This window comes from Gopherus flavomarginatus, chromosome 14, assembly GCF_025201925.1.
Source record: "Gopherus flavomarginatus isolate rGopFla2 chromosome 14, rGopFla2.mat.asm, whole genome shotgun sequence".
Lineage (NCBI taxonomy): Eukaryota > Metazoa > Chordata > Testudines > Testudinidae > Gopherus > Gopherus flavomarginatus.
In genome coordinates this window covers 12819640-12836804 of record NC_066630.1, presented here as the reverse complement: position 1 = coordinate 12836804, position 17165 = coordinate 12819640, and the positions used below count along the sequence as shown (strand labels likewise).

At 38.9% G+C, this 17165-nt stretch overlaps 1 protein-coding gene across 4 annotated transcripts in view; it reads left to right on the top strand.

Moving 5' to 3' along the window:
* Positions 1 to 17165, top strand: part of WWOX (WW domain containing oxidoreductase) — a 696419-nt gene that overhangs the window by 535363 nt on the left and 143891 nt on the right. Inside the window, exon 9 of one of the 4 annotated variants that reach the window (XM_050922882.1) lies at positions 14899 to 14993. The exons of the other annotated variants lie outside the window; for them this stretch is intronic. Within the exon in view, the coding sequence (XP_050778839.1) occupies positions 14899 to 14922 (24 nt within the window). The 3' untranslated portion in view covers positions 14923 to 14993. Of the gene's footprint in view, positions 1 to 14898; positions 14994 to 17165 lie in introns of those variants that run through there. 4 annotated transcript variants of the gene reach the window in all.

Below are 17165 nucleotides of genomic sequence, written 5' to 3'. Positions count from 1 at the left end.
TTTTTTCTATTTGATTATAAGCGTGTTAGTGTTTCAGCTTAGCCTAATTATCGCTTTTGACTCACCCCAGCATATAATGTTGCATGTCATGCTGTACTACTTTTAATTTCACAGCTGAACACATTTCTATTGTTCTAATCCCCCACTCCAAGTCTCAGCTTAACTCCATCTGGAGGACATGCAAGGTGTATGGCTTCCTGAGGTAGCAGTAGTAATATCTACGGATCACCCTGTGGGGAATATGAGTGGAACAGTGCAATCCAAATATTCTCCCCTTCAGGAACTAAATGTGTCATTCTTATGGCATACGCTGCCTCTTACCAGATGGATTAGTGTTCTGGGCTGCTGTTGAAAGTGAGTGTATCATTCATCAGCATGGTGCTATAGGACCACTGGACTTTCTCTGCTGAAGGAAAAACTAAATACACCTCTACCTCGATATAACGCTGTCCTCGGGAGCCAACAAATCTTACCACGTTATAGGTGAAACCGCATTGTATCGAACTTGCTTTGATCCGCCGGAGCTCATAGCCCCTCCCCTCCGGAGCGCTGCTTTACCGCGTTATATCCAAATTTGTGTTATATTGGGGTAGAGATGTAACAGTGCAGCTGAAGATGTAAGAAACAAGGGAGAGTTCAATATCAAATTTAAAAAATCATTTAAAATTTAAAACATATCAATAATATTTTTCCTCATTATCTATATATCTGTGTGTTTTTCAACACACATGGCAGTGAAAAGAACTCTCATTTTAGCTCCAAGAGCCTTTCCTCGGTGTCTTGTCATGAGGTTCTGATGTGGCTTCTTCCTGAAAATGTGTATTGCTCATTTACCCAATTTCTGTCAATCTACAATACTCCCGCATTTCTTCTTTGGGAAAATTTCCAAACGCCTAAGTGAAGTGCAGTCAAATTTTTATGGCCTATGGAAAATCCAGTCTGTACTCTGACACCTCTGAAAGTTTCCTACTTTCCTACACAGCCCACTTATTACCTTCTAAGTGATGTGTCCTCCTCTTCCAAAGAAATCTATTTCAAGGAGTAGCAAAAGTACATAGCATGTGAGTTCTTAACCAAACATCTCACATTAATCCAGTTCAAGCATTTTCATAAATGCAGACTAAGGGGAGGCTGCTTCCTGACAGATTTAATATCGACATTTTCAGAATCAGGTTTCAACATTTTGAACTTTAGAGATTTTAAGGCAGTATTTTCCATCTCTTTGTCAAACATCATTGAGGAGATAGGCTTTCATGTTTAAAGAAGTAGTTTGTCTTAGACTCTGGATAGATGTAACCAAGCTTTCTGTGTATACTATACCAGTGGCAGCTGTAGATCAAAATTTTAATTGGACCCAGTAAACTTCCTCAGCTGGACATGAGCTCATTAACTGAGGGCACTTTTGCATGTGCCGATGAGGTCTATGCTATGACTACTGGACTGTTCAATGAAATGCGGACACTCTTTCTGATTATATATTAAACAGTGGTAGGAATAACAAAGTCAGCATTTACAACTAATTACCCTACTGTAATATTTGAGACTCTGCAGTTCTTGTATCTCAGAATGCAATATGGGGTCATGGTTTGTAAATGTTATCTTTTAAATTGAGAGTCCACTGTAGCAAGTATGGTGGCAGGATGTTCTTGTGGCCCTCAGCTCTGGAAAATGCTTCCTCCATGGCTTTGAAAGATCCTGAATTTGTTGCCCTCATGGATATCCTAGAACTAGAAGGGACCTCAAGAGGTCATCTAGTCCAGTCCCCTGCACTCATGGCAGGACTAAGTATTATCTATGTTGTATAGTGTATCAATTTACAGAGGCTTTTCCCCAAAGGGTGTTTTGAATATGAGTGTTCTTCTGGCTTGTGAAGTTTCTTTGGACTTGCCATTTTGTTAACTGAGTTTGTTTTAATTTATAATTGAGGCATGGAGGGCGTGACTTCTGCAACTTGACTTATTAATGGCTAGATTCTGTGCCCCTTACATGATACCTTACATCACAGTTAGTTCCATTGGTCTCGACAGGCCTATTCTGAAAGATACTACTCACTGGGATTAGGACTGGCCCAATCTGCACCAAAATGATGACTATGAAAAAGATTATTACAATTCAGGGTTTATAATCAGAAATACTTCACAATGTGAGTGAAAGTCTGTGAATCATATACTTAAAGATGTGTGGTCTACAATTATAGTAAGACGTTAGCCACAGGTTCTTGGAGCCAACAGGTAATCCCACTCTGATTTTTTGAGGAAGAAGTACAAGTATGTTAACCTGTGTGTTGATCATGTAGTTTATAAAGTGCATAGCATTAAAGATGACTTTTTGAGGTCACAAGTGAAAACAATGTTATCACCAGTGATTTTGTGGTAGCATGCCTGGTCTGGAATATAGCATTTATCTGCCCTGAACATGTCAGTTCCCAGTTTTAGTGTAGAAAGAATAGAGATGTCACAGCTCTTTTTGGCTGAGGCAGTATGGCTAATGTTTTGTCTGTGAGAAGGATGGAGCCCAACTGCTGCACACCTTTAATCTTGTATCTTCTTTCCTGTGAAGTCTTTGTAATTCATAACACAGTCATGTTACTCAGGAGTGTTTCTTTAGATAGATTCTATCTCTGAGAGCTTAAGTCAAGGGATTTTCAAACAGTCACGTGATTTATGTATGTGAACATGTAGCTCATAAAAGGACTTTATTTTACAACTTCTTTAGCAATATAGGGAAGAAAACCCCTAATAATAATTATAACTCAGTTACTATTATTTTTCTTTTATTCAGTGCAGCATCATATATTTGTGTGGGTGGAATTGCATGGTGAGAAAGATGACTAATGCTTCCATCTGTACTTGAGTTTGTTCCACAGTTCTGTTTTCTTTATTGTGACTGTATCAGCAATTTTGATTTCAGTTCTCAACGTTCTTTCTTTAGTTTCACTTATTATACTTTTACATCTGTTAATTGCTGTATGAGCCATTTTTGTGTGAGTAGATTCACTATTTCAAATAATTAACAAACACACCATTTTCCCTCACTTAAATACCTTTTTTTAAAGCTCAAATATTATATGGCCTTATTTTCTCCAATTCATCACTAGTCATTAGATGAGTGAAATACCATCGTGCCTTTTTTAAGACTTGGACTAGCTGACTTAACATTCAACCACACTTGCTTTTTGAGGTTTCCCTTCTTTAGTTAAACAGTCCTTTTAATGTCATCTTTAATTTAATCAGATAATGTCATCAAAATAACATTTACTCTATTACTGCAAATTCACTGCATTATTAACTAGTGTAACTAGACAAAAAGATGGTATTAAACCCCCATGGAAATATATACTTACAGTAAAAAATGATACAGTTCATAGAGGCTCTATATTTAATTTGCAGTTTCAAAGCACTCTCTATGGAAAGATTTTATGGTTCTGAAATAATTTAAAAACACGTTTTACTAGAACCCATAGTAGGTCTCCCCATCAGCTCTCCTGATTGTGTGTGTTATGGTTCTTTGCACAACTGTAAAATAACCAAAAAAATGTGTAACAGGACCACAATTAAAAAAAAAATCTTCTGATCATCATCCTTTAAATTGGGTGAGTCTGGGATCTTTCTAAATTTTAGAATTGATTGAACACTTTTATTTCAAAAATGCGAAGTCAAAGAACTTGCCTTTCTAATACAGATTTATTTTAATTTGATGCCCTTCTATTTTTCTGTCTTAGAGGAAGCATTCAATTTTGCTGTCCAAAATTAATTTGGATTTAACACCTAAACTGTATTTTAAAAAAGCGTTTGACAGCCCAGGTTTTGTTTGCTGTGATAGCAGCATGAGTTCCTGTTAAGATCCATGTTACATCTTTATGTGTATGGTTGTAATCAAGACCTTCTTATAGGCTTCACTCTCTAGAATCATAAAATTAGATATGGAAAAGAGCTATTCGCTCATCTAGTCATTCCTTTGCCAGTGTAGAATTGTTCCATACAGTGTGCCTTCTAGTATGTTTCAAACCATGTTGTCACCATTTCTAGTTGAAAGTTTCCATAGTCTAGCTCTCACATCTCTCGAGCATTTGAATGAATGGAGTGCCAATTAATAAAACTGATGTCTAAAAAGGGGAATCTCAAATAGGAGTAGGGAGGTTATTTTACCTCTGAATTTGGCTGGAATTCCAATTCTGGTGTCACCATTCAATACACAAAGGATGTTGAAAAATTGGAGAGAGGTCAGAGAAGACCCACAGGAATGATTGAATGATAGGAAATTGTGCCTTAGCATGAAAAGACTCAAGGACTTTAATCTGTTAAATTTAACAAAGACAAAGTTTAGAGTTGACTAGATTGTAGTATCTACATGAGAGAAAAAAGCTTGGATCATAGAGGGCTCTTCAATCTAGCAGACAAAGATATAACCAGATCTAATGGCTGAAAGTTGAATCTAGATAGATTCAGAATAGAAATAAGGCACAAATTTTTAACAGTGAATGTAATTTGTAGTAGTGGTGGATTCTCCATCACTGGAAAATTTAAAATCAAGATGGGATGTTTTTTTAAAAGATATGCTGTAGTTCAAAGAGAAATTAATTCAAGGAATTCCTATATCTTGTGTTCTACAGATCAGACTAGATTATCACACTTGTCCCTTTTAGCCTTATAATCAATGAACTCTAGTTAACTAACATGTTTGTAAATGCAAATATAGACACGCCATAAATGTTTATTCCAGGATACTTATTTTTATTCCTGTTTCTGGGGCACCCAAGACTGAATATTAAAAAGTTGGTTTTTGCCATCTCAAGTAATTCCTTTCCATTCCTGATGTTTATACTCTTGAAATATTTGTAAATGGCTATCATATAATCTTTTCTAAACAGTTTCTATTTAGGTTTTTGGATCTTTCCTTGTATATCAATTATCCCATCATCTCCTTTATTTAATTTTGCTGCATATCTCTGAACTCCCTTTAATCCGTCTTTATCTTTCTGGTAGTAAGGTGCCTAGAACTGAACACAGTGATCAGTCATGTAGTAACCCTTCTGCTTATATGAATTAGTTGTAATTACACTTTGAAAAACAAAGCCACATGCAATTATACTTTAATTGCAATGTAACTACACTATAATTCACGTACTCTTATTATAAACTGTAATCTTTATTCCTTAATAATGAGGGTTGAATTGTTTTAATATGAACAAACATGAAAAAATTCCAAACCAAACCATTGCTGAGGTTCAAAAAGTTTGACTAAGTTTTGCTTCTCCAGTATGTTTCATGCATGTGTGTCTGTCTATTCACTGTCTAGTTCTAGGTAGGACTGGAAATAGAAGTGCTGAAATATAGCAAGAAAGGTTGTTCTTGTGATCTTTTCATCCTGATAGGAAGAAAGGAATATCAGAAATCTCATGAGAAATTATGTCATATAAGATTTCCAGTCTAGATTTGCAGAGCCAAGAGCTGGCTCTTTGGATAAACATCTAAATTTTTGAGTTCTCATTGCAATGAAATCTCAGAAGCTTTTGAAGTTTCCAAACCACTGCTCCTGAATAATGTTTGTTTCCTCCATGATTTTGATAGTTAACTGGTGATGAATTGAAGTTTTCAACTCGTCTTTTGAAAGACCAGGATATCAAAGATCAAGCACACAGATGTACACTACCAGTTATTCTCTACAGACTCCATAACATTTTAGTGAAGACATGATGACAACAGAACAATCCTAATTTGAACAGGAATCAGACATTGCAAAGACCTCTCAATGGTTAATTAATTCTTTGTGGCTCTACAAATGCTTTTAGTCTTTTCAACATGAGTTCAGTGGAAGCCTGGGACTTCTGTTTGTTATTAACAGTACCACTGAGAAAGAAGGCATGGTCTGTGGTCTGGTGTATCAGACCACTGGGGAAGCAAATTTCAGAGCAAGGGTCTTTCTAATGAAATGCCCTATCCCCAGACATGCAAATCTAGATCAGGTCCATTTAACTATTCAACGATCTGAGAGAGGACTATAAAATATCTATTCCCGTAACCATCAAGCATTTTTTTTTAGATCTAATCCAATACTTTGAGTTACACTAGGAAGTCTCTGAGGAATTGTATTCAAAATACTGATTAGAAATAAGCATCTGATATTTCCATGTGATTTACTAAGACAACCTGATGTAAAGTACATTTCAACAATTCACTTTGGATGTGACAAAGGTATGGGCAACAGAGGCAAGGCCCTCATCTCAAAGAAAAGGTGGTAACCTTCTTACCAAGCACTTATGGGAAAGATTATTCTTGGACACGTCTGCATCATGAACATCCAGAAGCAGCTGAGGATCCTAAAGGACCCCCTGGCTGAAGCAATTAAGCAGCTGTCTAAGCAGCTGGAAGGCTCCCAACTTTCCCTTTCTTTGCCTGTGTCTTGCCCAAGGCTGTGTCTTTGTCAGTGGAAATATTACAGCTTTTTATTGTCTGCTGTACATACATGTTCAAAATAGTTTTAATCTGTTGAATACTGGGGAAAAATAGACATTTGATGTGCATTCTTTGTCATCTTCTTAGAAGTACCTTTAGCTCTATACATGAACATGAACACAAAGTATCTCTCAGGATTTCTCTGGGACAGGAAAACTGCTAACTTGTAAATTAAACTTCTCAGAAAGTAGTATCTTCCAGAAGCAGATCTTCACCCTTAAACATGTGAGGAAGGTGGTAGTATTCCTTCAAAAAGAAGCTGAAGATCATGCAGATGTGATGCACAAATCTGATGAGATGGATCTTGGCACTAAACTGAACCAGTGTGAAGACTGTGTCATACTACATCAAAAACTGGGGTGAATGTCTGGCTTTGGTGAATAACAGTGCACAATAAGTGCAAAAATGGGTATTTTTCAGCTGATCACATGTAGAAGCAAGGTGTTCTTTATCAGCCTTTGCCACATCAGATTCAAGTACATGGAGAACTAAGAAACAGTTGAAATGTACAATTTGTATCTTACATTTTGAATGATTGTAAAGTGTGGTTTATAGAGAGCCATAAAAGGTGGAAGGTTGCTAGTTTTGTCTTTGTAAAACAGAAGTGAAATATTTGGCTTGTATATATACTTAAAGCAAGCTGTAGTCTATCAAAATGATTTGGTAGATATACTTCCCACATGGGGATCTGGGACAAAAATTGTAACTCTTCTTTCTCTTTTTTAAGCATACTTCTCTCACTGTTGTGAACATCACCCATAAACACGTATGTCCCCAATCCAGAAAAGCATTTAAGAGCCTATGTAATTTTAAACATGCGCCTTCAATGGGATTATATGCATGTTAGAACAGTGATTCTCAAAGCCAGTCCACCACTTGTTCAGGGAAAGCCCCTGGTGAGCCGGGCTGGTTTGTTTACCTGCCGTGTCCGCAGGTTCGGCCAATCACAGGGTTCACCGCTCCAGGCCAATGGGGGCTGCAGGAAGGGCAGTCAGCAGATGCCTCGGCCTGCACCACTTCTCGCAGCCCCTGTTGGCCTGGTGCAGTGAACCACGGCCAGTGGGAGCCGCGATCAGCCAAACTTGCAGACGCGGCAGGTAAACAAACCAGCCCGGCCCGCCAGGGGCTTTCCCTGAACAAGCGGCGGACCGGCTTTGAGAACCACTGTGTTAGAAGATACACAGATTCTTGGTGTTTTATATAAGAACATAAGAACGGCCATACTGAGTCAGACCAAAGGTCCAGCTATCCCAGGATCCTGTCTTCTGATGGTGGCCAATGCCAGGTGCCCCAGAGGGAATGAACAGAACAGGTAATCATCACGTGATCCATTCCCTGTCTCCCATTCCCAGCTTCTGGCAAACAGAGGCTAGGAACACCATCCCTGCTCATCCTAGCTAATAGCCATTGATGGGCCTACCCTCCATGTACTTATCTAGTTCTTTTTTGAACTCTGTTATAGTCTTGGCCTTCACAATATCCTCTGGCAAAGAGTTCCACAGCTTGACTGTGCGTTGTGTGAAGAAATACTTCCTTTTGTTTGTTTTAAACCTGCTGCCTATTAATTTAATTTGGTGACCCCTAGTTCTTGTGTTATGAGGAGGAGTAAATAACACTTCCTTATTTATTTTCTCCACACCAATCATGATTTTATACTTTCTCGACACTAGTCTTGGTTTTGTTGGCTTGGGACCTTACTGCCCAAGTGTGCATTCACTTTTACCTATAATGACTTTGTGGACTGCAGTATCTGAAGGTTTATTGGTATGTCTACACAGTATTTTGGAGTAAGCCTCCCAACCTGGGTCTACAGAGTTAGGTTAGTGGGACTCGCGCTAGCACTGTAAAAATAGCTGTGTAGACAGTGGTTTGAAGTTGTGGTTAAGTCTGGAACTAAGGCTTGGAAGCTTAGGGAGGGAGTGGGTTTTAGAGCCCAAGCTCCAGCCTGAGCTGCATGCAGCTATTTTTAGAGTGCTAGTGTGAGCCTTGCTAGTCCTAGTCTATTGACCCAGGCTAGGAGGCTTGCTCCAAAATGCTGTGTAGTCATACCCGTTGATGGTTTGTTTGATTCTGTAGGTAAAGAATCAGCATTTAGACTTACACTGTTAGACTTTGCTAAAAATATTGCTGTGTTTTGTATGAATTTTTGGACAAGTTTATCTAATTTATTATCTGTTTGCAATGAATTAGTGCTAGAGAGGGAATGCATTATATCTTTGTCCTTTTTTTCGGAGTCCGACTGGGAAAGAAAAAGTCACATGCAGTATGTTTAGTATTTGTGTGCTTCATCAATTCCAGATTCACTTAACTGGCAGATTTAATCATATATATTTTTCCAGTAGCTTACAATGTCTTTATACATCCAGAATAGTTAATATATTTCATCCTTCCAACTGAAATGTTTTGTTTATAGGAATCTAACTGTAGGTTATCAGAAAAGGGAATGTGGGAAGCCAGGGACTTAATGGTAGAAGCTACTGCTCCTGTTAGTATAGTAGCACAAATATACTAGAGATATTTTGGGAGCAGAAAATGCAATAACAAATCTGAATGTGCAGGGATGAGCACCGTCTTTTTACAGGGAAGCTGCTTGTTTATTTAACTCTTTCCCCTCCTTTCCTCAAAAACATGTGCATTAGTTTGAGGATGATAATAGCATGATAGGATGATAATAGCAGGTGATCTTCCAAGCAGAAATAATTTTCAAACTGACAAATATAGTGAACACAATATAGCTAAACATATTTCAGAAAAAAACATCATGCACTTCTGTTTAAGGATTCATTAGCATGGTGTAGATTAAACACATTGAAGATGGCACAGATTGTTTCATTTTGTTACATTCAATTGGACTGGATCTGTGCCATTTGTAAATAGCAATATTATCCAAGAAGAAGTCTTACACATGTGTCACAGTATTCCCCTAGGGAGAATGAACTGTTTCCTAACATCAAAAGATAAACCTCTGTTTTCTTCTGTTAATTGCAGCAAAGTATGATGACACATGTCTAGCTTTAAAATGTTTGAGTAGCACAATTACTGTGCCTCAAGTCGACTTGCATAGTCCAATAAGGGATCTTCATCTTCTTCATAATTCCAGGATTCAAGTCTATTAAGCTGCTGCTTATACAGTATCCCAAAACCCATCCAACTTATGTTGTCATACTTGCAAGTAAAGTCTCAGTACACTAAAGTACCTTCTGACATCCAGTGATCAGGCTTCTGAGGAGAATGGTGACTGTTCTCACCGTAAGCCAGAAGGAACACTCTTGCAGGCTGCAAAAGCAACCCCTCTTCCAGATGAAGAGAAACAGCTGCTGCTAAAGGGGGGAGGGTGGTGGTCAGGCAAAGAGCTTGATTTAAATTAATATAATATTGCTGTTCACAACATGGAATACTTTAGGCATCTGTTTAAAGTCTAGCATTCTAAATGAATGGAAACATTCCAAAGGAAATTTGAGTAGGCTTTATCTGTTACATTAGTGCTGCAGACAGTAAAGATATATCTTAATCAAAGGTTGCTTATATCTTTAATATTTCATCAATTGAATTCAATAGCAACACTGAGAAAATGAACTGAAGAGAGTGACAGAGTCAATGGAAATATGAATGCATGAGAAAAAAGCAATCCTGCTAATTCTGTATCCATAAAAGGTCCTTCCAGTGAAAAACACGGAACAGAAGCAAATTTACTGTCATTGACTTGTGTCTAAATGTTCCAGTTAAATTAAATGGTAAATGTCATAAAGTAACAGATTTCCAACATGTCCATATGATGTTTTCTGTTCCTACTGCAGAATCCATTTTAAATGTATTTTTACACCATCCTTTTAGGCTCAGCCATACTCTTTTCCAGGACCTCAGGGTCAAACATACTCCTGTTGTATTATTTTCTTATACTTTAGCTCATTACACCTTATGATTCAGTGGAAACATAATACAAAAATCTTAATTTTAATTAATGGCAAATTTAGAACAGAGCTATTTAATAAGTCTGTTCTCTGAACTTCAGTGTAGCAGCCTGAAAGGGCTAACTGTCATTTTATTAGCAGTGGAGACTACTGATTCAATAGTGAAATAATTGACAAAAACTGCAGGTAGGGCAGGAAACATTTAATTGATTCATAAGTATCCCTTGAGTGAAATGTACTGAAGAGTGTTGAGTTGTTTTGTTTTTTGTTTGTGCAGTTGGGAGTCAGTTGTTGTTTCCTCTGGGATTTAACAGCTGTCAGCATTGTTAATGACATCAAATTCATGCATTAAAATCCTCTCATTCCTCTCCATTTAAAATGTGGATGTGGAAAGCACTGCCACATCCTCCTTTGTGAAGGAATGAAAATCCAAGGAAAGATAACAACACTTATTACAAAACCACAGACCGGAGCTTCTGTTGATGGAATCTCGTAATGAGTAATTAAGCTACTTTGTAGAAGTCAGCGCTGTCACTTTTGGAATTGGGTATTTCCATTCCCCTGTGCAGCTGGGAAAAGACTAGGAAGGTGATAAAGGAAAGAAAAATAAAATGGTCCTGGAAATATCTTTGTGGAGCCTCAGAGATTTCAACACAAAAGTAGTGACTAAAAATTAGCCTCCCGAAGTAACCTTCTATCTGGTGTGAAAGACACTTTCTTAAAACATTCATACTTATATCAGCACTAAACAAAAAACAATTAATTCTTTTTGCTATTCTACCCTCTCTCAAGAGTATACCAATGACAATGAGTTTTTCTGTACCTCCTACTTTGTAAATGAAAGTTTGGAACCATGAACATTCAGCCGTGGCTTGGAATATATGTCACATAGGGGCCTGGCAGACTTTTGAGTGGAAATAATTGTTTTCGGGGGAAGGGAGATGGGATTGGTCTAGATTCTTTGCTGCAAAGTTCAAATAGTGCTTATGCTTTTAAATAGATTTATGAATCTTATGCCCCTAAGAATTTCAGTTATTGAAAATGACTCTGAATAGGTTGAATTGTGCTTTCCTCTTTTTATTTCCTTTTGTGTCTTTATGGTTATTAAGTGATTATCTTGGTCATAACTTGCTTCTTTCAAGTAGCTTTATATTTTTTAGAGGCAAAAAGGAAGTAGCAAGCATAATGTCTTGAATAGGTATATCCTTCTTCCAAGCCATAGTTTTTGTGGAGAAACACCCTGTTTTTTTTACATTCCCATACAGTAACTGTTACAGGAAAATTAAATTAAACTAAACCCCAACAAAGAAATCAACTAGCTAGCAAAATGAATTTACAGTGAACCAGTTTATTTGAAATTTCTATGGGTTCACTGAAATACTGTACAATATACAGGAATAAAAGAGTTAATTGGAATAACCAACTTCCAGACCAGATAATTAAATATGAATGTCTGCTGTGTCACATCAATAAACATGTTAATTGAATAACACATGGAATCCTTTCTAACACATATTGTACCTGCTTCAGGACTAGTACTCTGAAAAGAGTAAAACTTCATTTGCCCAAGATGATGTATTTTGGATAAATCCTCTATATTAGCAGAACCAGGGGACGATATAGAGCTACAGTTAGTTTCGATTAGTTGAAATATCAACAAATGCTATCATTCCCCAACCCTCACATAAATAATACAGACTGGAGATAGATGGTATATGCGGCAAGAATTCCTTAACATCCCACTATTAGGTTACATCTTTGAAGGATTCTAAAATTCAGCCTCGATTTAACTTGACAGCATTTTTTTATTTTGCCGTGAGGTCTCTCTTGATAGTTAAATGGATGTTGACAGATCCAGAAAGGGTCCTGAGCCTCTCCACAATAATAACTTTCATGCCCTGTTTTGGCACCCCTGAAATTATACCATTCTTGGACTGAGGAGTGGCTTGCTAGTCTTTTAAACTTAAAACGTTTTAGTGCTGCAGGATCAGCTTATACTTTTGGAATGCAGGAGCAGAAATAGGAATAAAAGGAAAAGAAAAGGGAGAAACTACCCATACTTCAAGCACGAGTGGGTCCTGTACATTTGATTTGCACTCAGACTAAAGAGATGCTGACTAGTGCTATTCGCTCTGAGTACCACTGTGTCCTTGCTATCGTCTTCTTTCAAAGGAAGGGCTTGAAGGTGCTGAAAAACTCTAGGGAGGGGGCCCCAAAGAAGCATTTTAAATTTAAGTGCATCCAACTGATCTTCTCTTCTTTCTTGAGATGCTCTAGCTCCAGATGTGCCCTGATGCCAACTCCTTGATGCCCTGGAAAGATAAAGTCAAGGAGGCCTAAGGATTGATGGAGATTGCTAGGAAAATTTGACAGCACCATCTACAGCTGGAAACTCTAAAGATCACAACAGGGTGGATGAGGGATTTGGTGGTTTGTTTTTCTGCCCACATCATACTCCAAGGGATCTTATTTCTGAACTACACTACCTGTGAGAATTGCCTGTTATCAGTCACTGATGTTGGTATGACTTCCAGCTTCAGAGTAAGCTCCTCCTCAAGCTGGATTCTTCTTAGACTGTCACATGTATGCTATTAAGGCCATAGGGGATGCATCAGTTATCAAAAATAACTTTGAGTACTTACTTGATGAAGATCAAACCCTTCTGGAAGTTATTCCATTTTGAAGGGGAAAAAAGGAAGCAATATGTGTCCTGAGACTGTCAAAAAGGATACTATTCTGTACACTTGCTATGAGCAGCTAGTTTAGTTTCTGCTTCAAAGGCACTGAAGCCTATTTTACCAGGCAAGCAGATACATCTACAGCTATCTATTACCGGAGACCATGACAGAAGTACTGTTATCATCATTTTACAGATGAGGAGCCTGAGGCTCAGAGGTGAAGTGTCTTGCCCAAGGTCATACAACAAGTCGGTAGCAGCACCAGTCTGGATCTCCTGACTTCCAGTTCCTACTCTAGCTAACAGAACCATTGAACCATGCATGCTCCCTCCCACAGGGTCTCCTTCTCTAAAAATAATATTTTCTTTCTTGCCAGCTTTTCCCTATCAATGTCTAGATAATTTTTTAACCCAGGCAGTGTGTGTGTGTGTGTGTGTGTGTGTGTGTGTGTGTGTGTGTGTGTGTGTGTGTGTGTGTGTGTGTGTGTGTGTGTGTGTGTGTGTGTGTGTGTGTGTGTGTGTGTGAGTGAGTTTAACCAGTTCAGCCATGTATATATTTTTCTTGGTAGATAATAATGTTATTGCACACCCTTCATTATCTCAAAGACCTGCATTACGCTAAAAAATGTATATTTAAAAAGATGCTGGCAGTAACTGCCACTGACAACCCACCCCCTTTGAAATAGGGTCCCTCTATGCTACTGTGTAGGAAAGGCTCTGCACATTGATCTATGGATTTTTCATTTGCTTTCAAACAGTCTTGCTTGTGTGTCTGCTAAAGGTGAATAAGCAAAGTTTGAATCAGTTTGACTTTGAAAAGCATGAGTCTGAGCAATTACCTTGGGAAAATACACCACCTTTTGACTAAATAGATCTGTCAGAAAGAGCCAGAGTACAGTATGCCATTGCTGAAATACATTTGTGCACTAGTAAACCGGACCCAGCCAATTAAACATCAAAATGTTGGCTGCATTCCGTTCACAGGAAGACTTATGTATGTTCATTTTCATAGTGTGTGTGTATGTGTCTTTAGACTTTAACTGACAGATTCCCACAGTGACTAGACTCGGGAGTTAGCAATTAGCTGTGCACTGCAATTGTATGCTCCGTAGCTTTCTGACAGAAGAAGGCAGAAAGAGATAGAAGTAGAATAATTCTCGTTCAGCAGGACTGTTTGATATTTCAGTCTAGGAACCTAAAATGATTTTTAAAAGTCTGAAAAAAATGGTCATTTGAAACCTGACCACTTCAAATCTTCTCTTAAGAGCATGTTGAATGATAATGGCTCAGTTTTACCCATGCTCAACACACTGTCTTTTATTGAGCTTGAATATTTGGGGTTTGCTTAGTAACTAGTAGTGTGATACTCATTTTGAATCATTCCTCTCTAAGATAATTGAATAACTTTTGTCTAATTACCGCCAAGTATCTTACAGCGGACTCAGTCAGTGATATGTATAAATCCCTGTGATTTGTTACAAAATAGCTGCAGTAGCCACTTTTTAAATCATGAGCACTCTCTAAGCCCCACCTTGACCTGATATGTATAAGTCTGAGTGACTTTTATTGCTGCCATTTTCAATCCTCATGTACATCTATTTGGCAGGACGTTTAAATTCATTAAATGTTTGCAATTTCCACAGCAGTGTGTTCTGCTGTTTTCTCGGCAATCACACATGCTACTTTGTGCTTGACAAGAAACCCATGCCTACTCTTGTCAGAATCGCTATCAGAGGCATTAAGCTTGTTAAGCCAACTAGGCAAGAGACCAGGACATTAGTTTTTGATGTCTAATGCATCAATTTCCCTTTCAAGAATAGCTAGTGTCCATCTTACACATAACTTCTTATTTTAGGGCCACTCAGACTTTCGACACTGAGAACTGTATTTAGACTGTGGAATGAAAATAGAGAGGGGAAGAGGAGGAGAAGAAGCAAATTGTATCCATTTTGAACTATAATAAAGAGGTACACAGCATGATCACTACAGAGCCTGGTATGCAGTATTCTGTCTTGAACTTCTCCGATCAGTATGGATCATGGATAAGGCTACGTTTATGTCACGGAGGTCATGGAAGTTAGGGATCCGTGACTTCCAGAGACTTCTATGACATTCTCTGCTTCAGCCCCAGGGCCTGCAGAACTCTGGAGCTGACTGCCAGTGGGCAGGGGCGGCTCCAGGCACCAGCACACCAAGCGCGTGCCTGAGGCGGCAAGCCACGGGGGGCGGTCTGCTGGTTGCTGCGAGGGCGGTAGGCAGGTTGCCTTTGGCGGCATGCCTGCAGAGGGTCCCCTGGTCCCGCGGCTTTGGCGGACCGCCCGCAGGCTGCTGCCAAATCCGCGGGACCCAGGACCTCCTGCAGGCAAGCCACCGAAGGCAGCCTGCCTGCCATGCTTGGGGCGGCAAAATACCTAGATCCTCCCCTGCCAGTTGGGCCCTGGCAGAGTTCCAGCGACAAGTGACAGAGGGCCCCCTGCAAAGTTCCAGTGACAGGTGACAGACTCCTGAGGGGGCCCTCCTCAGGGTTCCAGTGACGGGCTACAGCCTCGCATGAGGGGAAGGGGATGCCTTGGGCGAGCAGCAGGAATGTCCCAATTTCTCTTTGGGAAATATGGTCACCCTGCAGCTCCCAGCCACCATGAGAGGAGGGGGAACTCCACAGCTCCCAGCCACCAGGGTGGTGGGGGAAACCACTGAGCCACAGCAGCAAAAGTCACAGACAGGTCACAGCTTCCATGAATTTTTGTTTATTGTCTGTGACCGGTCCACAACTTTTTCTAAAAATAACCATGACAAAATCTTAGCTTTAATCATGGTCTTTGGGATCCGTAGTCTTCATGTACAACAATTTGGTAGTGGGCACCTGGAAGGGATAGTGAAAAGAATATATTATCCTCTGTTTTTGGTTCAGAATATCCCTTTTCCATCACTTGTTCCCTGTAAGTTCTTTAATTGAAAGGAAAGCCAGCAGAGGGGCTCAAGACAAAGAGGTGTAGGGAAAATAATTTCCAGAGTTCACCAGAGTATTTGATGGCAGCCATATGTTTCCCAGAGTATTGTATGCCAGTATGGAAGTAGGTAATGAGTAGTGTCCATACATTTAAGAAGATCAGAGTTAGACACAACGGTCTGCTCACACTATTGCATGACTAGTTTGCACCTTTAATTTATTTGCACGCTGATTTGCGGTATGTGCACTAGAAATGGCAAGTTAGACCCACCAATGCAAGCAATCAGTTTTTTGCCCAATCATGGTATTAATGCATGCATTTTATATGTGTATTTTTGTGCATACAATTGCATGGGCTTTTTTTACACTCTAATGCTGTAAAACAATAGTTTTTGTTCTATCCCTTCCCGGAATCTTCTACCCTTTATTTTTGTTCTTCAGACTTTTTTTCTTTTCTTTTCTTTCTCCCCATTTTATCTGAAGTGAAATGACAACACAAGATGCACATGTATTTTCAGACAATCCTTTCAATTAGAGAGGTGGGGGGAAAATCCTATTGGGTCATCCAATACCCACTTCTACTCGTGTTTTAATAGAAAAGCATCTATATTAACTGTATAACTTTTCATCTGAGAATGTACTCAACAATAGTAGTAAGATTTCCTACATATAAACAAGATCCCAGTATATTTCTATTAGAGATGACCAAATCAGAAGCCTCACATCCAAACTCCTTTGAGTTTCAGGAAATTTGAATTTGCCAGTAATGATTTATGTTTTGATCCTTGTGAGATCTAAGACCAGAAGGGGACTATATTGAGCTTCTGAATTGAAAGTATGTGATAACTCACAAAAAGAGGTGGTCTCATAAGACTTCCACCACCTTGGGCTGAAAACATTTTGGGATTTTTAGTGCCATTGAACTTGAATTCTAACCCTGACTTGGCCTCTGACCCAAACACTGCCCTAAATGTAAATCCAGATCTGGATCTGGACACCACTTCCTTGATCCATTTCAATTTTACGTACCTCAAAAAATGTGTAGCAGTTTTCCTTGTGTTGAGTTTCTCACACTACATCCTCTCTTCAGTATGACGCAGGCCACTCTGGTACTCCTCTGATCTGTACAAAAAAAATAAAAAGGATACATCACACCTGCATCATGGATTTTA